Source organism: Vicugna pacos, chromosome 23 (genome assembly GCF_048564905.1).
Source record: "Vicugna pacos chromosome 23, VicPac4, whole genome shotgun sequence".
Lineage (NCBI taxonomy): Eukaryota > Metazoa > Chordata > Mammalia > Artiodactyla > Camelidae > Vicugna > Vicugna pacos.
This window is the reverse complement of record NC_133009.1, coordinates 6,732,654-6,759,257: the sequence shown is the minus strand read 5'-3', so window position 1 is coordinate 6,759,257 and position 26,604 is coordinate 6,732,654. Positions and strand designations below refer to the sequence as shown.

Sequence of the window (26,604 nt, the reverse complement as noted above, 5' to 3'; positions counted from 1 at the left end):
TTTTAGGATTACATTTAAAAGACGATTTCTGTGATTGAGTTGTCTTTTGGAAGATTAAACCCGTTTCAAGAGGACTTGGAGCTGGTCCTCGCCTTGAGGAAGCAGTGGCTTGTTTTCAAGAAGCCACTTCTGTTCTAAGAATCTGCTCAGCATGCCTAATCAAGGAGAAGACTGCTATTTTTTTTTCTATTCTACATGTACCAAAGTAAGAATCAGTATCCCTAAATCAGTTCTTTCTATGATTTCCGTAATAAAAGTGGGTAAGGTTTCTTCTAATATACTGAGTTGTTTCTATGTGTTGTTGACTCAACTGTTTATTATCTGCTGTCAGTTTTTTAGTAAAGGATAGTAAAGAAATTCTTCTAAGAGAACTTTTTCTTCAATTTTTTGCTCTTCATTTTATGTTCTCTGTACGCTGCTGAAGTGAAAAGGTGCATAGCATTTAGTCATCATTCAGTGTTTTTGTATTTATAATTAATCTCTTCAGGGGGCCTTTGGAATTAGGAGCACTTGGCCTGTGGCTTGCCAGCTTAGATTTTATTTACGTTGTGTTGAATGGGTGGGTGGGTTGTATTGTACTTGAAGAAACTGTGATGGGTTGAATTTGACTTTTTTCTCCCGATTTCCTGCTGAATACTAAAGCCACTTTTCTAAATATGCTTTTGCAGCTTTATTGCTTTTTCTGTATTAGAACTTCCTATTTTTCAGCTTGGTTCTTTTACAGGTCCATTTAGATCTAGCCACTGTTTTCTGTTGTTCCTCTGCGACTAATTCTATACATGTATGTGTTTTTACAAAAGCTATTAAATCATCTTGGTGCTGTGCTTAACACTGTCAGTTTTGAGCAAAGCTTCGATTTTATATAGCAAGCAGCACACAGTAGCATTGTTTTCAGAAATTGTATGGAATATATAGTGAAGCATGGAGTTATACTTCAATTCTGATCTGTTAACTTTCTCATTTTCCATTAAGTGTTAGTTACCCAAGTTTGGATATACGAAATGGTTTTAAAGATTAACTGTGAAGTACATCTTTAAAGAGTACCTAATACTCCCACTTGTCTTTTTCAATCCCATCTTTCAGCTTGTGTCATCCATGTTGTCATTTCAGATGAAGGATACTGTCAAGAAACAGTTTTTAGGAAATGATAGATTTGTTGACCTCAGATTGTTCCTGTCATGTCTTTTCATTTGTTTTCTGCCTTGCCTATTTCTCCTTATTCCTTTGTGTTTGTCCAGATGCCAAGAAACTTAACATGAACGTTTTGCCTGGGATCTAGTTTGGTACCACAGTTCTTTCCTGTGTCATTGTCCTTGCTTACAGGGTGACAGCTGTCCATTCCGTCACTGTGAGGCTGCACTAGGAAATGAAACCGTTTGCACATTATGGCAAGAAGGGCGCTGTTTCCGACAGGTGTGCAGGTTTCGGCACATGGAGATTGATGTAAGTTTTTAATTCATGAGTAGTCTGATGTCATGATGGGCCAATAAAAAATATAGGGGAAAAGTTTTATATAATGTATGGGTTAAAACTTTTTAATGATCTAGTGAAATTTGTCATTATTAAAATGCTATCTAGATGTTATAGGGTATGAATTGATATCATTTTTCTTAAAGGCAGTTTGGTAATCTATCTAAAATGTAAAAATTATATATATATATTTGGGGAGTATTTATATTTCTATGTTTATTTAAAACCATCTAAAACTCAGAGAATGAGTTGCAAGTACAGTGTAAAACTTTTTCTTCTAAGCAATTTCGGAGTGAATTACTGACATTCCCTATCACTTCCAAATACCTTCATTACTATTTTCGCACAAACAAGAAAGATATTCTCTTTCATAACCATGATACAACCATCAAAATTAGAAAATTAACATTTATATGTTACCTTCATTGACTCCTCAGATTCCATTCAAGTTTTGCCATTGTGTCAGCGATGTCCTTGACTGCAGGAGGAATCGAATGTTGCGTGTAGCAGCCATAACTCTTCAGGCTCCTTCTGTCTAGAACAGTTGCTCAGTCTTTCCTTGCCTTTCATTGGCCTTGACACTTTTGACAGTTATAGGACAGTTATTTTGTAGAATATTCATCAATTTGGGTTTGCCCTGTATTTCTTCATTACTAAATTCAGGTCCTGTATCTTTGGTGACATTCTTCTCATTGCTTACCATTGGGTGGCATACAATTTTAATTATCCCATTACTGGTGATGTTAACTTTGATCACTTCATTTAAGTGGTATCCACCAGATTGCTCCACTATAAAGTTTTTATTTTTGTAATTAGTAAGTATTTCGTGGAGAGATACTTTGAAACCCTGTAATTAGCCCATTTCTCATCAAACTTTTAGGTTTTTTTCCCACAGCTTTTTATATGTGCGAACTCATGGTCTCCTATTTTATTCAATCTGTTACTACCATATTTTATCCTCAGATTGACTCGGATTGGCGAGTAAGAGCCCTTTAAGCTTCAAGTTTTTGTATCTTTCTGATGTTTCCATCATTCTTTGAACATCTCTTCATTTTCTGGTCTAACAAGATTTTCCAGGCTCATCTGGTACTTTTCCTCCTCCAGCCCTGGCATCAACCATTTCTCCAAGGAGCCCTGGTTCCGTCTAGTGTAGAATGATATGTGGAAGTAAGATTTGGGCTGGCTGTGGGAGTATCACTGCTCCCAGGCCTGCAGTGGACAGAACAGTAGAATATATACATGTATATACAGACACACATTGACATCATTATTTATTACTTCATGTTTATATATTGAAAGTCATGAGTTCATGTTGACGCCTCCAGTTCCCCAGCACTGCAGGGTTTTGTCTGGGCTTCTGCTTTTCCATGCTTACAACTCTCTTCTCCATAACTTGATCCTTACTGTCCTTAATCTTATTTGATGAGTCCCCTAATTATGTAAACCAGTATTGCATCATGGCATCTCCCAGGCAGGCTCTGATGTCACACAAGGCTGCTCCTCCATAGGGTGTCTTTCTCACCTTGTTGCGATTCCGACATCCTGTACCAGGCAGGGCTTCTCCCCTGTTTCACTGTGAGAACTCCTTCCTCGCCCTGCTTGTACCCCAGCATCCTACTCCAGACCCTGATCCCCTGCTCTGGATACCTTTTTCATATTCTTGGGCTTTGATACTCTGTGTTGGGCAGCCCTCCCACGTGGGGTGGTTGCTTTCCTCACCCTGCTCATTCTCCAGCTCTGCGCCAGGCCCCCACTCAGGAAGACCCTGCCTTCCTCACCCCTACTTGGGCTTTGATGCCCATTCTTGGCTGACCCTCCATGAGTACACCCTCCTCACCCTACGTTGGGATCCACTCTGCGCAGAAGCCTTGCCCACCCTTCTCAGGCTCTAGCACACCGCCAGGCCATCCTCCTTTGCAATTACCTTACTAACCCTGACACTCTGTGCTGGTTCCGCCTTGACACATGGACACCTTCCTCACGTCAGTCAGGCTCTGAAACCCTGCTGCTGGCCACTTGCCATTCCTTCTCCCAGCATGAATGCCTTCCTCTCAGCCTCACCTAATCACTTTGGACTAAATTGTTTGAGAAGGGGTAGGGAAAGAAGAAAGACTAAATATCTGTATGTCTAGGGTTACACAGCTACATCGTTCTGGCTCCAGATTGGTGGTCTCTAAGCTGCATTCTACAGTGTCTTCCAAGTAACAGGGAAGTCGCCAAATAAATTCAGAAACAGAAAGAGTCTACAGCTTTTGAAAACTCATGTCACGTTGCGAGCAGAGTGTAAATTGGCACGGCTCCTAGGGAAGGTGCATGGTCTCTGAGAGCACCCGCATTTGGAGAGCTCTGGAAGGGCTCTTGGCACTGGGCGTATGCTTGTTCATGGCTGAGATTTATTACCGTGCTGTAGGAAGGATACACTGGTCATAAAAGAGAAGGGCACAGGCAGCGTCTGGAGGAATCCATGTGTGGGTTCCTTTTATGATCTCTCCCTCCTGTGAAGAGTCATGAAGAGCACACGCTTCCCCCAGCTGTGAAAACGCAGCAGCGTGTTGGGTGGTTTTTACCCCGAGAAGCCGATTAGGTATGGAAGTGTTTTACTGAGGCCTGTCATGTGGGCACGCTCTACCTAACACATGACAAAACTCCAGTCTCTGGGGAGGAGGGCGGGTGTTCGGCATAAGCCATATTGTTTGCACAGTGATCAGTTAACTAAGTAGGAACATTCTGAGAGCCAGGTCCCTCCGTGCCAGGCACGGGCAGCCGTGCCAGCAGCTTCCCAAGGACAGCAGGCTGAGGGCTGCTCCGAAGCTCTGGGGGCACAGAGGTTTATTTGGCTGCATCTTTCAAAAATACTACATTCTTATACTTGCAAAATGAGATTTATGCAGAATTACTCATTATAACATAATTTGTAATTGTTAAAATGTGTGAAACAACCTAACCTTCATTTGAAATAAATTTTATTACATTCATACAGTGGAGTGCTGGACAGCTGTTAGAAAAAATTTTAAAGGGACATTATTTATTTATATGAATAGATCAGGATATATTGTCACTGAAAAAGCAAAAGGCAGAATAAGGTGTGCTACCATTTGTGTTAAAAGAGAGAAGGAAAAGAATTTATATTTGCTTTTCGCTTACATATGCACTTTCAGAATCTCTGAAAGTATAAAGGAAAAAGCTTAACAGCAGTGGCCTCTAGAGTGGAGACAGGAATGGGAAGGAGCCTTTTAACCATATACCCCTTCTATAGGCATCAGTTCTCATCATTCATGGGTTCCGTATGTGCAGATTTGCCTCTTTGCTAAAATTTATTTATAGCCCCTAGATCAATTCACATGTCCTCTTCGTGGTCTGTTTAGTGCCATGCTTGTTTGCATTTTGGTGCTTTGTGTTGTTTTTGCCATTTAAAATGGTCCCGGCTGTAGTGCTGAAGTGCCGTATCCAGTGTTCCTAAGTCCAGGAAAGCTCTTATGTGTCTTATGGAGAAAATACGAGTATTAAGTAGCCTCATTCAGGTGTGAGTTATAGTGCCATTGACCTTGAATTCAGTGTTAATGAGTCAATGATACATATTAAATAAGATGTCTTTAAACACAAATACACATAAAACAAGATGATGTATTGATCAGTTGATGAAAATGTGACCAGATGCTTGCAGGAACCCAACTCTCTTTCCCTTAGGAGCAGTGTGGTTCAGTATTTACTAATTCAGTATTTATGGTGGCTTAATAGTACATATCTACTGCACATGATGAGCAGTAACTGTGTATCTTTGAACCATGTGCTGTATTACCTACTAAAAGTTAAAGAATCATGCAGGAGAATGTTACTATGGAGGATGTGTTGCTAAGTGAAAATACACAGCATTATATGGAACACTTTTAAGTGTGCTTCAGTACATTTGCAGGTTTTTTTTTTAAGTGAAAGAATTCTATAGCAAAATAAGTGATTCTCATTGGGTAATAGCGTAGCGGGCATTAATTTTTATTTTTCAAGTCATTTTCATTGCTTGTGTATTACTTTTTAGAAACAAAATCCAGTAAGAGTATTAAACAGATCAAATAAATTTCATGTGGCTCCTGTATAGAAGATGCTATTATAGATGGCATCCAGTACTTGCAGGAAAGAAGTAAAAACTTAAGTGAAGACAGACCCAGGAGCAAGGAAAACTGGTATTAGGTTCTGCCTTAAGGAAGGAGTAATTGAATAATTGTTATTCTAAAAAACTACGGTAGCTATTCTACCTACCTTTTGACTGTGACAAGAGACTAATAAATTCTAACCAGTTCTTTGAGAGGCAGAGGTGTTTGCTGTACTTTTTACTATTTTTATTTTTTTTTAGGGTTTTTTTTTGGTGGTGGGGGAGGGCACATAATTGGTGTTTTGTTTTTTTTTTAAGGAGGTACTGGGGATTGAACCCAGGACCTTGTGCATGCTAAGCACACACTCTACCACTTGATCTGTACCCTCCCAGTTTTAGTTACTGAACAGAAGTACTTATCAGGTCTCTTTTTCTTTCATTATCGAACTGTTGGTTAAATTATATACAGAAGGGTGCACAAACCATAATCTTACAACTTGAAGGATTCTCACAGAGTGAATATACTAACTAGACCAGCACCCGGATCAAGAAATAGAATATTTCCAACAGTCTCTCTTCCCTCTCTATCCCTTCACTGTCACTAACCACACCCCCAAAACGAACCACCATCCAGACTACGCTACCATAGGGGAGTGTTGCCTGTTTTGATCTTTATATAAATGGAATCATACAGTATGCACTCTTGTGTCTTGTTCTTTCATTCTGCCTCTCTGGGGTTAAATTTATTCCCTGTCATTACTGGAAAGCATTGTATTGTACGAATATACTAAAATTGATTCATTCATTATAGTGTTGGTGTGTGGGTTGTTTCCATTTTGGAACTGTTGTAAATAGTATTGCTTTGAGTATTCTTTATAGCCATCTAATATGTATGCTAGAACTAATGTATATATTTCTCTCGGACATGTATCCTGTGATCCAGAAGTGCAGGGTGGGTTTCTCACTCCCATTTGTAAGAGCAGGGTCACTTGGGAAGGAAGGATACCACCTTCAGTGTGTTACGTGAGCTTTTGAGAGGTCATGAATAGGAAGAAATTTTCTTGAACTCTCAGCTTCAAATAACTGCAGTTTATTGATTCTTTTCTGTGAGCTAAGTGCTTCATGTACATTATTTCATTTAATTCTCGTAAGAAACTAGTTAGATAGCTACTATTACTCCCATTTTATAACTGACGAAAGTGAGACCTAGAAGCATTAAATTATTTGTCTAACATCACATGGCCAATAAGTGGCATAATAGAGATTCAAACCTTGTTATCTTTGATTCCGTAACCTTAACTACTATATAATCCTGCTTTTTTAAATTAAGTGTAGACATTTGGGGGTTCCAGGATGAAGGCAAGAAGGAAAGAGTAGCAGACTCCTTCTCTGCTCCCTTCATCTCTGTTCTGCTGGAGTGCATCAGCTTCAGCAACTCCTCTTCCCCCTACTCAGAATCCTCTCACGTGCCTCAGATTTTTTAATCCTGTATAAACTTTGTCCAGAAAACACGACCAAGTTAATACAGGTCACATTGTATTTTTTATTTGAAAACAATGTGTGTGTGTGTGTTTTTTTTTAACAGAAAAAACGCAGTGAGATTCCTTGTTACTGGGAAAATCAGCCAATGGGATGTCAGAAACTAAACTGCGCTTTCCATCACAACAGAGGACGCTATGTTGACGGCCTTTTCCTACCTCCAAGCAAAAGTGAGCTTAATTTTTAATTTTAAAAGAATACTTACGATATAACGAACACCTTCTGTGCTCACTGTATGCAGTGTAAACGTTGCCTTCTTCTAGTGAGAGAGCAGATGAGGGAACTGAACTTTACTGAGGTGAAATGACTCGTACACAGTTACAAGCCAGTAAGCAGCAGGGTCATAACTAAAGCTGGGTTGCCAGAAGCCGCGTTGCTGCATGAACGTTTCTTGGCATGACTGTTGAGATTACTGTAGCTTTACTGTATAGCTTCCTCATTTCTCATTTTCTTATCAGACCTGTAGGGATTTTCAAAAGAAACTTGATTCTCTAGGCCAGGAGCTGGCAAATCTGGTCCTCCTCCTATTTTGTAAAATAAAGTTTATTGCAACAAAGCCATGCCCATTCATTTACATGTTTTCTATGGCCAGATTTTGTGCTGCTGCTGTAGACTCGGGCAGTTGAGACAGAGATCTATGAGACCTGCAATATTTACTGCACAGCCCTTACAGGAAAGTGTGTGCTAGCCCTGCTGCAGGGTGTGAGCTAAAACAAAGCTTACACTTCACCAAAAACTAGTATTTATTTCTCAAGTCCCCTTTAAAGTAATTTCCTAGTGGAATGATCAGCCATTGAAAAGCCACATCTGCTATATGATTAAAATTCAAGGACTACATATTTTTGTCTCTATGTTAAGGGAAAAAGTAGGCTCACTCCTTTGTGGTTTGGTTCAAAAGTATGACCTACTATCTCTTAAAAAAGTTTCTTCTTGTCAAGCAAAAAGCCTAGAATTTCAATATTAAAATTAAATGTCTAGAATTTGCAGTTACTATACATCTGGCTTCCCATTTATTTTCTGTTTTGAGTGCTCACTTTGGAGTTTACGTGCAGGGAATAGTTATTAGCTGAAAGCCACATTTTCCCTCCCTGGGAGTTTAGAACCTAATTGGGAAAGTGGAAAAATTAAAAATTAAATTAAATTTTTAATTAAAAGACATAAATTAAAAAGACATAATGCTTGTAAAGAAAAATGCACCAAACTTACCATAGGTGATTGGGTATTTCTGATGAATTGGGACTGCATTTTCTGTTTAATTTATGACTAACTTTTTACCTCTAGCTGTGTTGCCTACTGTGCCTGAGTCACCGGAAGAGGAAGTGAAGGCTAGCCAGCTCACAGTTCAGCAGAACAAACTGTCTGTCCAGTCTAATCCCTCCCCTCAGCTGCGAAGTGTCATGAAAGTAGAAAGTTCAGAAAATGTTCCCAGCCCTACGCATCCACCAGTGGTGATCAACGCTGCAGATGATGACGAAGACGATGATGGTGAGTTTCAGCTGGGGTTACTTGGTGAATTACAGTCAGACTTGAAGCTCTAGGTCTGTCTTTAATTGGAAATTTGCCTTAAATGTTGATAATATAGATCAGTTTTCTGAGGAAGGTGATGAAACCAAAACACCTACCCTGCAACCATCTCCTGAAGTTCATAACGGATTGAGAATGGCTTCTGCCCGGAAACCTGGGGTCAGTGTAAAACAAGGTGAGAAGGGGCTATGCTGATGCTGGTTCCTGCTCATGAATCTTATTCAGCACTACTGAATGTGTCCAGACTGTTCTATATACTTTTGAAGTTCAGTTCATAATCACCACCACCTCCCTCTTCCCTGCCCCCATTATGCACACACACATACTTACACATATTTTCTCTTACTCATTCAGAAAACATTTGAATGCCAGCTGTGTATAAATAAAATGCAAAGGTGAAAGTGTGCTAGTTCCTCATGTGGTTTCTATTTGCATTCCTAGGTGAATGTTTGAATTTTGGAATAAAAACTCTTGAGGAAATTAAATCAAAGAAAATGAAGGAAAAATCCAAGAAGCAAGGTGGTGAGTCATGTGGAGGGTTGAATGTTGCTAGTGAAGAATAATGATACTTCTGATAATAAGGATGCTTGGCACCAACCAAAATGAGCAGTAGGTTTTGATTTTTGTGGCTTATTTGGGGTAAAACACAGTCTTATTTAAATCATGGTTGCCTTTTTAACCCATTGCAGCTTTGTTTCAGTCCGCAGCTATTCAGAGCTAGGCATGTACAATAAAGAACCTGAAAGAACTTGTTTATTTTGAGAAATATAACTTTAGAAAACATCATGTAAACTTACTAAAAGAGGAAAAAGTTGATAGCGTTTCTTTTGTAGTCGATGAACTCTTCCTCGAGAGCTGCTCGGACTTTCTCCTGGTGTTCGCCTTGGCCTGGTTGATCTGTATTCCAACCCTAAAAATTGCAGCTGTTGTGTGAAATGTAGTGTTTAGAGAGAATCACGTGTTTGGGTCTAAGTATCTTCTTGCTAAAGCTTGTTCTGTAGGAACCTTGGAGTTGTGTTTTGCAGATTGAATATGGATGGAAAAGATTCAGTTGACCTGTTCTAATAGTTGGTGTGCTTCTGAGGTTAACTTTAGAATCATGTTAACCTTATTGGTAAATAAAAGTAGATTGAGTGTCTAAGTCCCTCAAAGCAGTTTTATATTTTATTTTCACATTGTGCCCTAGGCAGCTGAGAAATTAGATTATCTCCCTTTCCACTGCTGCATTTCACTATAGGCAAACAGGAACAGAAAAACTGATCCGCTTGTAGTGGTCTGTGTTGGACTTACGTGGTCACAGAAGCAAAATTTCTTGACTTGTGATAGCTTTATTTTCCGTAAATTATTTACTGTTCTTTGGCTTGCTTTATTCAGAAGGTTCTTCAGGAGTTTCCAGTCTTTTACTCCAACCACAGCCCATTCCAGGTCCTGAAAAAGAGAACGTCCGGACTGTGGTGAGGACAGTAACTCTGTCCAGCAAACAAGGTGAGGTACTGGTAGGTCTGAAGAGTTGTCAGGCTACTGCTTTTAAGTATCTGGGAGAGCGAAACCCTTCGGTGTAGTTTACCCTCGGCGGATTTGCAGGTAGACTCCAGTATGTTGATTGGATGGGAGGATGGAAAGCTATTGCATTTGACTCTACTATTTAAAAGGTTGAAATTTTTAATGATGCAGCTCTCGCGCTGATGTGTCGTGTATCACTTTTACGTTTATGTTCATTTGTATCCATTCAGCAAATTTATTGACTGCCCATTGTAGGTTAGGAACTGTCGTAAACCTTTTAAGTTACAGAAAAATGTAAAAGTCCTTTCCCTTAATGGTTTTACATCTAGTAAGGATTATGACACAAGTAACTGTAGTGTGCAGGTTATATTTAAATGTTTGTACCATTCAAACAACAAAGAGTCAGAGGAAGGAGAGCTCGCTGCTTTCCGGGCCGACCAAGGAAGGTTCCACAGGAGAGTTAGCGGTGGAGTGAGTAGAGTATGATTTCATTGAACATACGGAAGTCCACAAGCAGAAGTGTATCTTGGGTCTTACAACCGATTGGTCAGCACACAGCTTACCTTTGTATACTCGGCTACTATTAATAATTAGGACTGTGTTATTGCTTCCCTTTGGGCTGTGCATTTCCTGTTTATTATTTAATAGGTTGACTTTTTTTCTCTCTTGTAGTGGGTAGTCTTCCTCAAGACTGAGATCTAGTTTCCGAGAGACTTTCTGGATGTATTCATGTTAATTTCAGAGCATACTTTTTACCCATTAGTAGTTACTGAATACAAAAAAAATGGCTGATGGTTGAGAAATTCTGTTTTTTCCCATTTTAGGAGAAGAACCTTTGGTAAGATTGAGTCTAACCGAGAGACTGGGGAAACGAAAATTTTCAGTAGGTGAGATGAGCTTCGTGCACATCCCTTATTTTCTGCTTGTTTGTGCACTGACGTGTGTCCTCCGAAATTCTTTTTATACAAGTGCTCTGTCAGTAGTGATGTTGGCCTCCTTGTATTCCTGGCTGAAAGCATGTATAAAATTTCTTCATGTTTTTCATATGTGCATTGTACCTCTTAATAAAGTTTACAAATTTATAGTGTTTAAATTAAATCTAATTTAATTAGATTATGGCTAACTTTTTAGAAGGTGTTAGGTTTAAAGAAGAGTAAAGAATATCTCTGGAAAAATTGAAATTTGAGTTTTTAGAGGGGGAATAGTATCCAGTTAATATGAATTCAGTCCTTGAATTTATTAGTGCTATTTTATATTTAGAGAAGTATTTTCTTATATAACTGAGTTGTATACCTACTTAGTGTGTCTGTCTCGAAAGAATTATTTTGAAAATTTTATCTGACTTCAGAGACTCCTTGATACTCTTTTAAAATGTTCTTGCAGTGGGAGAGAATATAGCTCAAGTGGTAGAGCACATGCTTATCATGCACAGGGCCCTAGTTTCAGTCCCCAGCACCTCCATTATAAACAAACAAACAAACCTAATTAACTCCCCCACCTAAAAAACAATTAAAAATAAAATAAAATGTGCTTGCAAATATGAAATCTTCTGTTTTGTGTTTTCTTTTATATCATTCTCACTGCCTGAGAAATTTTAGGTAAAAAAAAATGGAAATAATCTATTTTAATATCAGCGTACATGTAAACTTTGTGATTTTAGGTTTTATGTTTAAATTATAAATAAGGGGAGAGAGAAAAGCATACTCTGTGTAGGAGTCTTTTGAATTTTTAATAGGACCCTGCTAAGGTTATATCTTCAGTCAAGCTGTCCGAAAAACAGTTTTTGAAAACTTACAGAAACAGATTCACAGACATGGTAAACAATCTGACAGTTACCAGGGGGAAGGGATAAATTTGGGAGTTTGAGATTTGCAAATGTTAGCTACTGTATATAAAAATAGGTTTAAAAAAAAGTTTCTTCTGTATAGCCAAGGGAACTATATTGGATATCTTGTAATAACCTTTAATGACAAAGAATATGAAAAACAAATATATGTGTGTATATGTATGACTGGGACATTGTGCTGCACACCAGAAATTGGCACATTGTAACTGACTATATACTTCAATAAAATAAACAAACAAACAAAAACAACTTGTATTGAATAGTGTAATGTAATAAAACAGGGGTCAGGAAACCTGTTCAGGTCTTGGCTCTGTTACTAATTGCTTACTTGGGTAAAATACAGCCTCCTTCGTAACCTTAGATTTTTTATCTGGAATGGAAGAAAGGGACTGTTTGGACTTTGGAGTCTTCGTGTCCTGGGAAAATCTAAAATTTTGTGGTTCTTTTGCTGTCTTCCTAGTCATCCTAGTTGTATTTAACCACAAATCTACCTAGAATTTAGCAGTTGCCAATTAAGATACTTTTGTGCATGAAGATTTTTTTTTCACTTATTTCTAGTCCTGAATTTCAGCTTTAGTTAGGGCTAATGATTTTCCATTTGTAGTTCTAGTTACTTGGTAAATGTTAATTTGTGCATTCTTACTTTTTGTCTCCTTCCTTACCTCTTTTTTTCTGAGACGTTTTTATTCCTTCTCTGACACTGAGTTTTATAAGGAGGCTAGTGAACAAACACATCGTATAAATGCAGAAAACGTACAGAATTACTCTCTGTTGTCTGTTTTTGCTTGTGTTTCTTGACCTTGCTGAAGATCGCCTTGAATGCTTACACTGCATTCCCTTTGTAGGTGGTGACAGTGATCCTCCGTTGAAGCGTAGCCTTGCGCAGAGGCTAGGGAAGAAAGTTGAAGCCCCAGAAACTAACACTGACAAAACACCAAAGAAAGGTACCTTTGGTCTAATACACTTCATGTGTGTAATCTTGGCACTTGTCTCTTGTCATGTTAGCAGGTACAGCTTGTCATTCTTTTTGTTCAGGTGACTTAGATTATTATCTTCTGGTGTCTGTTTTATCATTCGTTCAACATTTGAGTGTTTACTCTGCTAGATTCTAGGTAGACATCATTGGATAAAATAAACACCATCAAAATCCTCAGGAGTTTGTGATATGATGGCAGAAAGGGATATTTACATATATTGTGATAAAGTCTATGACAGGAAGTACACAATGTTAAGGGGAGCACATAGGAAGGGCACCTCACCTCACTCATCTCACCATATGTCAGGGAGAGGCTCCCAGAAGAAATGATGCTGAAGCTGAGACCTGAAACATGAGTTAGGTATTAGCCAGGTAAAGTTGATGGGCCAGAGGTTGTATTCCAGGTGGGGAGAATGATACAGGCCAAGGCACAGAGCTCAGGGGACTGACTGGCTGAACGTATGATTTTGTGAATGACGAGCATGGTGACTGGAGAGGAAGAAGGGACTGGCCATATCAAGCCTTTTGAGCCCTATTAGAGACTTTGGGCTTATCCTAAGATAGCAGCAAACCATGGGAAGTTTATAAACAAGGGTCAGAGCTGCTCATATTTGCATTTTGGAACTGTCATCCCACCTGAAATATGGAGAAGGGGTAAGAGTGCTCTCCAGGATATGAGTTAGCAGGCTGTTAAAAAAAATCTAGGCAAGAGGAGTTAGTGGCATGGACTTAGTGTCCTAAAAGTTGGTGTGGAGAGTTGTGGACTATTTGAGAGAGATTTGGGAGTTAGAATGATTTTATAGTTGAAGATCTATTTATAGAAAGAAGTAAAAGATTGGATTTTTTTTCCTTATATGACTTGGAAACAGTCATACGAGGAAACAGTGGTGCTAATTACTAAAAAAAAAAGGGGGGGGGGTTTCTCCTTTTCGTGTTTAGTTTTAATTTCTCCTGAAGTTGAGAAACTTATTTCCACTTTTCTTCTAGCCCAAGAGGCTTTGATGAGCAGACTTTCTCGTTTGGGGCTTTCTTATATTCTTAGGGTAAATAGAAGTTACTTTTTTCCTTTGGCAGCCACATTTCCTTCTTTGCTTATCAATCATATTAAAGTCTCGTAACTAAAGAGCATGTTTCAAATGGATTTAATAGGGGAAAAACCTTTTGATGCCAATAAAATTTTAGAATATTGTACAGTAACAAAATTATTTCCTTAAATTCAGTAGTTTTTACTTTTTAGCTATAAAGAGAGGATCTTTTTTTTATTTTAAGCTTTCCAAAGTGCTCTAGGGAATCCATGATTCTCATAGATCTATCTGTACTGTGAAAAAGAAAAGTTTAAGAATTGAAGAAATTTTAAAAAGCATTTGCATTAGAAGACAAGTATAAGTCTAATTTGTGACCTTTGAGAAAGATTTTTGAAGTCCACAAATGACAAATGCTGGAGAGGGTGTGGAGAAAAGGGAACCCTCCCATACTGCTGGTGGGAATGTAGTTTAGTGCAGTCGTTACGGAAAACAGTCTGGAGATTCCTCAAAAGACTAGGAATAGACTTACCATATGTCCCAGTAATCCCACTCCTGGCATATCCAGAGGGAACCTTAATTGAAAAAGACATGCACCCCAATGTTCATAGCAGCACTGTTTACAATAGCTAAGACATGGAAACAACCTAAATGTCCATTGACAGGTGACTGGATAAAGAAGCTGTGCTATAGTTACACAATGGAATACTACTCAGCTATAAAAAATAATAAAACAGTGCTATTCCCAGCAACATGGATAGACCTGGAAAATGTCATTCTAAGTGAAGTAAGCCAGAAAGAGAAAGAAAAATACTACATGATATCACTTACATGTGGAATCTAAAAAAACAACAAAAAAAGACAGATGAACTTATTTATAAAACAAACAGTCTCACAGACATAGAAAACAAACTTACGGTTATCAGGAGGGAAGTGGGTGGGAAGGGATAAATTGAGAGATGGAGATTTGCAGATACTAATATATATATAAAATAGATAAACAGCAAGCTTCTACTGTATAGCACAGTAGTAACCTCTGGTGTATTCAATATCTTGTAGTAACCTATGGTGAAGAAGAGTATGAGAATGAATGTATATATGTTCCAGGTGTTGTGCTGTACACCAGAAATTGACCCAACATTGTAAACTGACTGTACTTCAATAAAAATATAATAAAGAAAAGGAAAAAAAAGATTTTTGACTTACAAGTCTGTTTAACTTTGGGGTTTTTTCAGTCTTTTTTTTTTTATTTTTAACAGTTCAAGTTTCCAAGTCTCTGAAGGAGCGATTAGGCGTATCAGCTGGTCCAAACAGTGAAGAGGCAGCGGGTAGGTAAACCCTAATGCCAGCTCCTCGTGTTTTTTCCTTGCCGTGAGAATCTTTGCTTTTTCTCCAGTTTATCTTTTGAGTTACTTCAGGGCTTGTGCTTTTTGTTTTTTGTGGTTTTGTTTGTTTTTTAAGTAATTGATTTCTCACTGGTATGCATTCTCTTGTTGTACTTAAAGATGGCAAAATGATTATCATAGCACTAATAATATGAAGTCAGAAATAACTAAATATCCAAGAAAAGGGAATTAAATTAGGGTAATTATATACTAGAATAATTGCCGTGATGAAAAGTCGTATTATGAACAATAATGATGTGGAAAACTTCTCCTATTGTGTTGCATGAAGAAAGGCTGCAAAAGAACACACAGTGCTTTTGACCTTTTGATTTGGGGCAACATAAGAATGTTTATTTTCTTACAGAAACTTATTCCTAGGAAAAACGTCTATATGTATAAGGTGGTTTCCAGTTTTATAAAAAAAAAAATATATACCTAGAAAAAAATAAACCAGGATATTAACATTGGTTTTATCTGGATATTGAAGGTTTAAGTAATTTTAATTTTCTTCTTTATATTCTTCCTGCACTCTTAATTTTTAGACTTTTTAAATTGGGAGATATAACTACCTAAGTGTATATATATGTGTACAGTTTATACAGAATAATAAAATAAATATAAGAATAATAAAATAAACAGTAATTTACTCAGCCATCCAGCTTTTTTGTTTTGTTTTGAGGGGGAGTAATTAGGTTTATTTTTTTGTTTATATATTGAATGGTGCTTCTGGGAATTGAACCCAGGACCTCGTGCATGCTAAAGCACATACTCTACCACTGGGCTGTACCCACGTAGCCAGAATAGTTTTGTAACTTTTTCTTTCTAAGCGGTATTGGGAATTGGCATCCAAGTTCTTTATAAAACATTTTTAATGCTGGGTTTAGTTTAATACTTTTTAATTTCTGTATCCATGTATGCGAATGGGGTTTGCCTGTACTTTTCCTTTTATGTCCTATTCTTATCTTCAGATTTTGCATCATAAAAGGCAGTCTGATGTCAGACATTCTTATTCTTTTGTAAACAATGAATTTACTCTTCAGAAACTTCGAGGATTTTTCTCTCATACCTCCCTTGTATGTTGTGACTTCACTGTGATAGATAGATCTGAACATGGGTCTTTTTGTTCATTCTGCCCACGGTTCAGTGGGTCCTTTGAATCTTAGGACTTAACGTTTTTAGTTGTAGAAAATACTCCTCTGATTTCTTTGAGTACGTCCTTAACCTTCTTTTTCTTTTCTCTTTATGGAATTCTTACTAGATGTTGGAACTTTCAGACATACACCTCATGTCTTAACCTTGCCTTCGTACTTCCATCCCTTTGGTTTTTTGGCCTCACTTTCTATGAGTTTTGCTTGGCTTTATTTTCTAGATTTGGAATTGACAAATTTTTTTCTGTGAAGGATCAAGTGATAAATAAATATTTTAGGCTTTGTGGTCTGCAGTCTCTTGTTGTAGCTATTCAACTCTGCCATTGTACTGTGAAAGCGGCTATTTGCAGTGTGTAAATGAATTAAGTATGGCTGTGTTTCATTAAAGCTTTGTTTATAAAGATTAGACCATGGCCAGATTTGACCCATGGACTTTATATATATAGTTTGTTGACTGTATGCTAGATGGCTGATTTTCTATACCAGCCTTGTCTTTTTTAAAGGTAGGTTAGATTTATTTTGGCACTTTGTGCTTCTATTTTCCAAGAACTTTAAATTCTCTGATTTTTCCTTTTGCACAGCCTGATTTCAGGCAGCTCTGGGGTTTCTAATTAGAATCTTTTCTTTTTTTAATGGGTAGGTCTTCTTCCCAAGCAGTCCTCTCTCCTGGCTGGGAGACCTGTCTGCCTAAGTAGAGAGGGTGTCACTAAAAGGCAGCTTGTGTGGGTCGCAGGTTTGAAGGTGGGACTTGTATGATTGCCATGGTAAGAAAGACCTTTACTTTGAGTGCAGCCAACCTGTCTCATTTTCTAGCTTTGCTCCCTCTCCTCTCATTTTTCTGCTTGGCGTTTATGAAAGCCTGCAAGTTTTATGCTCTACTTCTTTCCAGCTCCAACATCCTCATAATGTGCCCCCTTCTCTGGCAGATTCTCCTCTTTTTAGGGAGTAGTTCTCAGGAGAAGGTCCTGACTGGCCCAACTGTTCCATAGACCATCCTTGATTTCTAGCTACTGTTGATTTTCATACTAGTTTGGCAGTTGTGGTTTTTTGTTGGTTTTTTTTTTTTTGCTTCTTTTGGGAAGAACACACTTCCCTTTTTGGAAAGATCTCACTCCTACAGTTTTACCTGTTTTTTTTTTTATAATTTCAGACATCTACTTTTCATCTCAAATTCCTCAAGGTTTATGTTCTGCCAGTGGCATTCTTGTTTTCCATTGCTATTCTGGATTTATTCTACTTCTAATGTCTTCTCTATTGTTTTCAAGAAATTTTGTAGTTTAGGAAAACAGGGTCTCTGTGTCACCATTCATGTTGTACTTTATTAAAGTGGTCATTTTGAGATCAGACTACCATCTTGAAATGGTAGAATTTTTATTTAAGAAACCTAAGAAAATAAGTAAGTGTTTGAGTGCTCCCTACGTAACAGGTACTATACGAAAATAAATCTAGTCACTGTTCTCATGAAGTATCTAGTAATACAGGCAGTTACAGTGCTGTGTGACCAGAAAAGCAAACTAGACTGGCGGGTGTCAGGTTCTGAGCTGAACTCACTTTAAAGTAGGCAGCGGGAGAAATGGGACCAGCAGGGAGTATTGCGTTTAGAAGGGACAGCATATTCAAAGATTCAGACGGTAAGACAGAACGTGCTATGTTTGAGGTTGTAAAAGGAGATTTTTTGTTTGTTTTTGATCTGTTATTAAAAGCTGTTATTTAGTGATGAAATATGTGTGTATATAATCCCCAAATTATTCTTATTTTTTTCATATCACTTCATTATTTTTTTCTTTAAGCCCTTCTCTAACAAAGACCGGTTTATCTGCCAAGCGTGAAATTTGCTCTTTAGTTTAAGCAAATACAGAATGATTAATGTATCATTAAAAATAGCTCTTGAGTGGCATTCCAGTCTCCGGGCCTTTCCCATTTTTCTTCTGTCTTGTTACCTGTTTTACCTCCTTCTCATCCTTTAAATGCCACTTAAATATAACTTACTCTGAAAAGCTTCACTTAACAATTCTTAGAGGTTGGTTGGTGTTCTTGCTCTGTGCTCATATGTAGCATTATACAAGTTGACCCTTGAACAAATGAGTTTGAACCACATGGGTCCACTTATGTATGTTTCAGATTTTTTTCAGTAATGACATACTATAGTACTACACAATCCATGGTTGGTTGGTCAAATCTCCAGATACAGAACCATGGATGTGAAGCTTAATTGTAAAGTTATATGTGTGAATTTTCAGCTGCATGGGGGTCGATGCCCCAGTTCCCCCCCAACTTGTACATTGTTCAAGGGTCAAGTATACTTCTTTATCAAAGCTGTTATTACCATGCTTTGTTTTTGCTTAATTATTGATCTGTCTGTTAGAACACAAACTATGTTTGGGCAGAGTTTGCATTTTGTTTACCGTTACATTTCTAGCAGAGTGTCCAGCACATGTTTGTATCTGTGAGTGAATAGAAGAATTAATCTATTAGTCTTTTTTATTGGTAAGATTTATAATGACAAGTTTCTCCCAACTAGTAACTAGCTTTCATGTTCCTCAGGAATAAGTTTCTGAATAAAAACCCAAATCAGTAATTTTTGCCACCTTAGAGTTTTCCTTGAGGGCCACGATCTGAAACATGCAGTATTCGAAAATTGAGGTTGAAATTAATGTGCTTCTGATCATTTTAATTGCCTGCCTAAATGACCCCTCTCTACTGGACTCTGTCCTGGTCCAAGAACAGACAGATCATAAATCACTAAGAGATGAACTCCAAGTACAGTGGTTTGTTTTTCCCCCATGAAAACAGAGAGAGTTACTAAAGTTGGTGAGATCCACGTGAAGACATTAGAAGAAATTCTTCTTGAAAGAGCCAGTCAGAAACGTGGAGAATTGCAAACTAAACTCAAGACAGAAGGACCTTCAAAAGTTGATGATTCTGCTTCGGGAACAAGAACCTCCTCCAATGTCCGGATCAAAACGTTCTCTGAGGTCCTGGCTGAGAAGAAACACCGGCAGCAGGAAGCAGAGAGGCAAAAAAGCAAGAAGGATATAACCTGCATCAAGCTTAAGACTGATAATGAAATTAAAAAAATAGTGGTTTTGCCACCTGTAGTGGCCAGCAGAGGACAGCCAGAGGAGCCCGCAGGCCGCGCAAAGTCCATGCAGGAGGTGCGGATCAAGACGCTGGAGGAAATCAAACTGGAGAAGGCGCTGAGGGTGCAGCAGGGCCCTGAGAGCAGCGCCAGCGCCCAGCCCCAGCCCGAGGCCGCTGCAGGGGCCAGGCGGCTTCTCCGCATCACTAAGAAAACAGGTAACAAAGGCGCGTGGCCTGCAGTACCGCTTCCCCAAGGAACGTCCCACAGGGCGGCGTTCCGCAGGCTAGCCGCAGCAGTCCTGAGGGCTTTTCTATACTCCGATAACTTTGAAAACCACTGGATTAAAAGAAGCTGTTTCTTTACAGCAGCACTAAATAGACCTTTGAGTTTTTAGTTTTTTATATTGAAGTGTACTTGATTTACAATGTGTTAGTTTCCGGTAGACCTTTGGTGTTATAATGTGCATTTTGAATCTGAGGACTAACGGACTTTGTCTGGTTTTATTTGTCCTGTCTTATCATTACTTTTATTAAGAAAAGTTTTGTTAACTCCATCTGACGTGAGGTTGCAGCATGAATGAAATCACTAAAGATGTGTTTAATGTGAGTCTAGGTATAAAAGAAGAGAAGAAGGTTCAGGAAGAAAGTGACGTTGCTTCTCAGAGCAGTGTTACTAGAGCAGAGGCTAAAGAGGTGAGTTTATTCAGAATCATTTATGGTTTTGTCCTTGGCAAGTAAAGGCTGGATCAGTGGTGGATGTGGTTTTTAGTTTTAGCTTATTCTGAGTTCTATTTAGCACCTGACTGATACGTCAGGTACACAGTCTTTCACTGTGCTTACTGTTTTCTGGGAGAGTTCTCTGTGCTTTTATGTGTACCAGTGTTCTCTGCCCTTTTAAAGTTGTTTTTAATTGTCTGTTAATATTTTTTAACCTGAGTTTTTTCCCCTGCATTTGGGAGTAATGCCACTCATTGTATAAAACTTGGGAATTTTTATTTTTTTAAAAAGAATGAGAAACTATAATTCCACAACCCAGGTGTAACTACCATTACTTTTTCATACATTTCTTTCAGGCCTTTTAAAAATATATGTATGTGTATGACCTTATTTAGTGTATAACTCATGTTTAGATTCTAATTGAGAGCTCTGCAGTGTATATGTTCACAGCCTGCTTCAACTTTACCATGTTAATTCTTCATGATGTTTGTTTTTACTGACCACACAGTGTTCTGTTGCACAAATATAATCTGTTTCTAGACATTTAGATTTTGTTTTATCAATTAAAATAATGAACATCTCTGTACATAAATCTTTTTGCAAGTGTCAGATTATTTAGGAACCACTTGTGTCAGACTTAGGGTCATGATAGTGTAGCCTGTAGAATTTGGGTTTTTACTGTTCCACACATTTTTAATCTTTCATCTTGAGCTTGGTGTTTTCTATTTAATATCAGATAAAAACCAAATGCTCTTGCATTCTGGATCATGTGAAACTCTGTTTGACTTAGATGTTAGCCTGGTGCCTTATAGGTAATAATGATCATACAGGTTGTTAGACATGCTAGATTTTCATTCTGTTATTTGCATTTATCCATAGGCTTCATACGAGACCACAGCAGTTGACATCACTAAAATTCAAGTCAAGAGATGTGAGACAATGAAAGAAAAGCATGTGCAAAAATTGCCAGAGAGGGGACCCTCACAGAAGGAGAAATCAATTTTCAAGCCCTTTTGGGGAAATTTACACTCTTGCAATACCCAGTTAGCAGAGAACCCAGTGCTCACTACTGTGCCAGGCGTCACACGGCACCTGACTAAGCGGCTTCCCACAAAATCGAACCAGAAGGCAGAGGTAGAAACCTCAGGGATTGGGGACTCAATATTGAATGTGAAATGTGCAGCACAGACCTTGGAAAAAAGGGGTAAAGGTGAGTGTTTTTTTCTGGTGTGTTTTGCTTTAGAATTTCAAAATTACCAGGTTTCAGTGACTTCCTGGCAGCAGTTGGGTTGAATTTCATACGCTGTGTATACTAGTCACACAGGTTGATAGTAATACTTCTGATAATTCTATTTAAAAAGACAGAATTAGATGAGTTTCTTTCTCAGGTTTTAAAATTGCTGTTTATAAAGCTTTGTCTAAAACTTTCCATGGTGCATTTTTCCTCTGGTTTTGAAGAAGAAAAACACCAGGGAAGCAAAGAGCAGTAGCAGATTCAAGAGACATTGAAAAGAATCATCTGTGTGTGTCTGTGTGTGTGTGTGTTTATTACGGCCACATGTAGCACAGATTGCTGGTGGATCATTTTCAGTTTTGTTTTCTTGGCTGTTTTTTTTTTTTGTTATTTGTGGTATTTCTGTTGCAGTGAAGGAATTTTGATATTCTGAGTTCTTCTCCATGTAAAAAAGGGATTGTTTCAGGTGTTAATCAGATATTTTCTGTTCCTTGTAGCTAAACCTAAAGTGAACGTGAAGCCGTCTGTGGTTAAAGTTGTCTCATCACCCAAGTTGGCCCCCAAACGCAAGGCAGTGGAGGTCCACCCTGCTGTCGTTGCAGCTGTGAAGCCTCTCAGCTCCAGCAGTGTCCTGCAGGAAAGCCCAGCCAAAAAGGCAGCTGTGGTAAGACGTAGATCCAGCTCCGTGTGCTTCATCTGGGCAGTAGGAAAGCAGGGAAGTTCATTCTCTTTTAGCTCTGTCTGTGTTATGTGTACTATTTTCTGTCATTTCCTAAGCATTTTAGTTGTTTAGGTTCTTCACTGTATTTACAGGTAGACACTTGCAGAGAGGCAGGATGGGATTTTTTAAGCCTGATCAAGGTATTTTGCTTATTTGTACACTCAACCTTTGGATTATTTATTTTTGGATTCCCAGGCTTAAACAGTGATAGCCATCATTCTAAGAAGGCAGCAAAAGAAAATGAATATGCTCAAATTAAAACGCGTGACTCTCCCATGGAATTACCTCACTCTTTGTGTTGTAGGCTGTGGTCCCACTTCACTCGGAGGACAGATCAGTCACTGTGCCTGAGACAGAGAAACCTAGAGACAGGTAATACCTTGCAATTCTTTTTAACCAGACTTTAGACCACTATTATTATTTATGCTCTCTAGAGACTAACACTGCTAAATAATTCGAAGCACTTATGATTTAGCCACATCTAAATAAATGTCCTAAACTTCAAATTAATTGCAACAAAACATGGTACTCAGGGTTGCTGTTCTCCTCTGATTCTGTTGTTTGTATTTTGCCTGTATTTTTTTAAAAATATTTTTAAACATCTGTCTGAATTCTCCTTTAAAGGATGAAAATGCTTTGTCCCAAATCAGTAAAACAGTTCTTTGTTTATGTGTGTCCTCAGAAGCAGCTTTTTTGCTAAAACTCTTTGTCCCTGACACTAGGTGGTCCAGCCAACCATTGAGAAAGGGCAGTTATCTAATAATTTTTTGGGTTTTTTTCCTTACAGTTTTGTGCTGCCTCCAACTCAGTCCTCTGCAGATCCCTCCCCACCAGAAGTATCTGGCCCTTCCTCATCCCAGATGGCCACAAAAACTCGCCGCCTCAGCTCTGCCTCAGCAGGAAAGCCCCCGCTCTCCATGGAGGATGATTTTGAGAAACTAATATGGGAGATTTCAGGGGGCAAATTAGAAGCTGAGATTGACTTGGATCCTGGGAAAGATGAAGATGACCTTCTGCTTGAGCTGTCAGAAATGATTGACAGCTGAAGGTGGTAGCAGAACATTCAAAACAAAAAAAAACTCGCCAAAAAATTGGACTTGGTTTCATCTATTGTAATATTTATCCAAAATTATCATTTCTTTAGCCTAGAATTTGCCCCAAATCAGAAATATACCTCTACCCTTGTGTGTCTGGATTCCTTGGGGTCAGATTTTTAAAGTCCTTTGATAATCATTTTGTCCATTTGACGCCATTGTTTAGCATCTTGAGAAAGAAGTTCTGTCTTCACCCCCCTCCACAGAAAGACTGAGCGGGAGGCCCAAGTGAAAGGACACAAGAGAACTTAGTGACTCCTTGAGGTGTTCGTCAGTTTTGTTTTTTTCTCCCTTTGTTGTGTTACTTCTTTTATGTGTTGTCTGATTGTACCTGTTGTTACCAGAGTTTGAAAAGGATGAAGATAGCTGCTACCACTAAGGACCAAATTTCGTGCCACCTCTATAAACAAAACAGTTCACCTAGTCTGTGTTAAATTGTATGTCTTTTAAAAGGTATTTGGAGATTCAACTAAGCTTTCAGAGACAGCTGAGCGGCTCAGGAAACCTGTAATCTGGACATAACTTTTTGGACCTGATGTTCATGCTTCTGCTGTTCTGTAAGCCTCTGAAGAGCAGTAGCTGATTTATTATTACTGTAATTTTTTTAAGGCTTTAAAGTGCCTCAGGGGTCCTCTGAAACTAATTTTCTATTTCTGGGATTCCCTGGATTCTTAATAAGAGATGGTGACATAATGATTACAGGAATTTTTTTTTAATAAGGAAGTTGTCCCTTCAGTACTTGCCTCCTACTAGCATTGAATTATCACAGGAATAAAAATTGGTTAATTCTTTGTTCCTGACTCTCCTACAAACTCCTCTTGCCCAGTATTTATTTGGCGCCCTTTAAGCAGCCTGAGGACGGGAATGAACTCAAGCCGCCGCTGCTTGTCCGGGGACTGTAGCATTGCGAACGGGGTTGTTGGGGTGCTCTGGGGGTGTATTGTATACCTGCCAGTTTTCTTCGTTTCTTAATTGAATATTCGTTTCTTGATGTTGGTCTCCTTTATATCACCTCAAGGTTTAGACTTACTTGAGAAGGAACAAGCATGATGGGGATTATAGTCTTGAAAGGAGACTTGTTGTAAATAATCAACAGGAAGAGGAAGGAGCGACCTGCCCATTCTGGTGTTTCGCTGTAGGTGGCCAGTGTTGTTTCTCTTGGGGAAGTCTGACCCGCCTGTCATGTTGGCTCCTAAGGAACTGCTGTTGTAAGCGGCTCATCAAGAGTTGAACTGCATGTAGCCTTGTTGAGAACGTGGAAAAGGAAGAAAGCCACAGGACTGCCCACAATAGTCTTGGGAAGATCTGGATGATTCTGCACAAGCAAAAGTGACTTGAAGTTTATGTATAGACACTTCTCTACCAGTCCATCTTCAGCTGACTGAGTGCTGTCTAACAGCCCTTCTCCAAAGCCGGGGTGGAGTGTTCTGACTTCACCACAGGTTTTCTACTCATTTTGTTTTTGGAATCAGCTTGTAGATTCCAGGTCCCTTTTGTATATAATCTTTATTCTTTTGCTTTTTAAAAAATGATTTTGTTTCATATTTAAAGCCCTGTAGTAGTCAATGATTCATGTTCTGCATTATTTGAACCATTTGCCATTACAGAAAGAGAAATACTTATTTGTGTTTTAAATAAAACTGGTGTAGGAAAGTCTTGGTGTTGTGAGTTAAGTGGTCATACATCACTTCAGCCTGCGATCTGCCTCGGTAGAGGCCCAGTTAGAATGCTGCTGGCCTCTTGTGTAAGTGATGCAGTTTCACAGAGATTATTTGGCTTTAGAGACCTTTTACAAGGACCCACGGCCAAACTTTCCCACAAATATGCTCAGTTTTAGCTGCATCTGCTTTAGGTAAGAATAAATATATGTGAGGATTTTTTTCACTGATACATAGCCATTATTGTAACAAAGTAATGTTATTAATCTCTTGAAGAGAGAGTTTAGAAGTGATTTTAAATGGATTCAACAATTTAGAATTTTCAAGCATATAAAAATTTTAATTCAGGAAAAGCCAAGTTTTTTTCAGTATGCCAATTTTTTGTTAGGGGAATACATATAAATTTGTTAGCTACCAAAGAACATAGATTTTTCCAAAAGTAGTCTAAAACTAGTCCCCAGATGATGGTTTTCAATTTTAATAGGAAAAGGGCCCCAATTTTACAGAATTTAGCCATAGCCAGAAATTTCAAGATAACTTGCAACTCATGTATTTGTTTTAAATAGTCTAAGTTCTGGCCTTAACCTCAAAGTCCGATGGGTCCGCTCTCTTGTATGACCAGAACGTAGTTTATTTTCATCTCAACCGATCTTTGAATCCACTATAGATATGACTGATGTTTAATAATTACAGTTTCAGAAATAAAGCTTGTTTTCTATATTGATCGAAGTTCTACGATCTTTTTCTAAAATTGTGGCTTCATTTTGCCAGAATATTTCTGCGGTTTTAAGATAATTTGCTTTGAATTTGTCAGTAGACCAACAGGAACTGTGGTCTTCAGTTGCTGTGTAACACTATTTTAAACTAGCTAACGTATATTGAGTACTTAACTGTGCGCCTTTTAATTCACATATCCACTTGGACACTAAATCCTACACTGCGCTGGAAGATTGCTGCTTTTTATCTCCACTGTAGTGTTCAGATACAACAATAAGAAAGTACATTTTTATGTGCAATTGGGTTTGATTCGTTGAACCTTTCAAGAGCTCTTTTTTCTTAACTCTGATCTTTGAAAGCTGCTCAATCAATCTGTGGAAGTTTCCACGACCTACACATCTGATTGGATTAATAATTTATTCTCCAAACTGCTACAATTTATTTGAATTGGCAAAAGGTGTGAAAAGGCATGAGCACAAAGAAAATACTACACTGTTTTCTTAACGTTGCACGGTGAAACGGACAGAGAATAAGCAATGGCCCTAAATAAGAACTGCAATCCAGAATTTGTGTCTTAAAAGGAGTCACAGGATTTAGTGGGCCTATTAATAAAGTATTTAGGTTTGGTTGGATTTAACTGCAAAGGTATTGCAGAGTGAGTCTATGGTGATGAGCGAAAAACTGGATTCAAACTTGGTAATGCCTGTTTCCTGGCTTTCTGGTCTTTAGATTCTGTGGCTGATTTGTCTTCGGATAAGAGTAAAGCCACAGCCTAGTGAGTTAGGGAAACACCCAGGAGCAGACTGAAGAATGCAGCACATGAAAGATGTGCTAATAAAAGACTACCGCTGCTTGTTGAGTAGATAAATGAAATAGGGAACT

The 26,604-nt window shown here is 38.4% G+C and overlaps 1 protein-coding gene across 1 annotated transcript; it reads left to right on the top strand.

Annotated features, from left to right (window-relative positions):
* Window positions 1-66: 66 nt before the first annotated feature.
* On the top strand, window positions 67-25,003 carry ZC3H11A (zinc finger CCCH-type containing 11A). The gene is made up of 16 exons (XM_072948406.1): window positions 67-205; window positions 1,324-1,443; window positions 7,143-7,266; window positions 8,378-8,581; window positions 8,679-8,795; window positions 9,062-9,142; window positions 9,995-10,105; window positions 10,948-11,010; window positions 12,815-12,913; window positions 15,227-15,295; window positions 19,294-19,797; window positions 20,195-20,274; window positions 21,178-21,508; window positions 22,030-22,196; window positions 22,558-22,625; window positions 23,041-25,003. Exons 1-16 carry the CDS (start codon window positions 152-154, stop codon window positions 23,297-23,299), a joined length of 2,451 nt encoding a protein of 816 aa, XP_072804507.1. The 5' UTR covers window positions 67-151; the 3' UTR covers window positions 23,300-25,003.
* The last annotated feature ends 1,601 nt before the right edge of the window (window positions 25,004-26,604 follow it).

Excerpts from the sequence above, each read along its gene's own strand:
- ZC3H11A (XM_072948406.1), top strand. The coding sequence starts at position 152 with ATGCCTAATCAAGGAGAAGACTGCTATTTTTTTTTCTATTCTACATGT. Across the intron at positions 15,296-19,293 it reads AAACAGTGAAGAGGCAGCGG|AGAGAGTTACTAAAGTTGGT; the intron begins GTAGGTAAACCC and ends CCATGAAAACAG. Across the intron at positions 20,275-21,177 it reads CTAGAGCAGAGGCTAAAGAG|GCTTCATACGAGACCACAGC; the intron begins GTGAGTTTATTC and ends ATTTATCCATAG.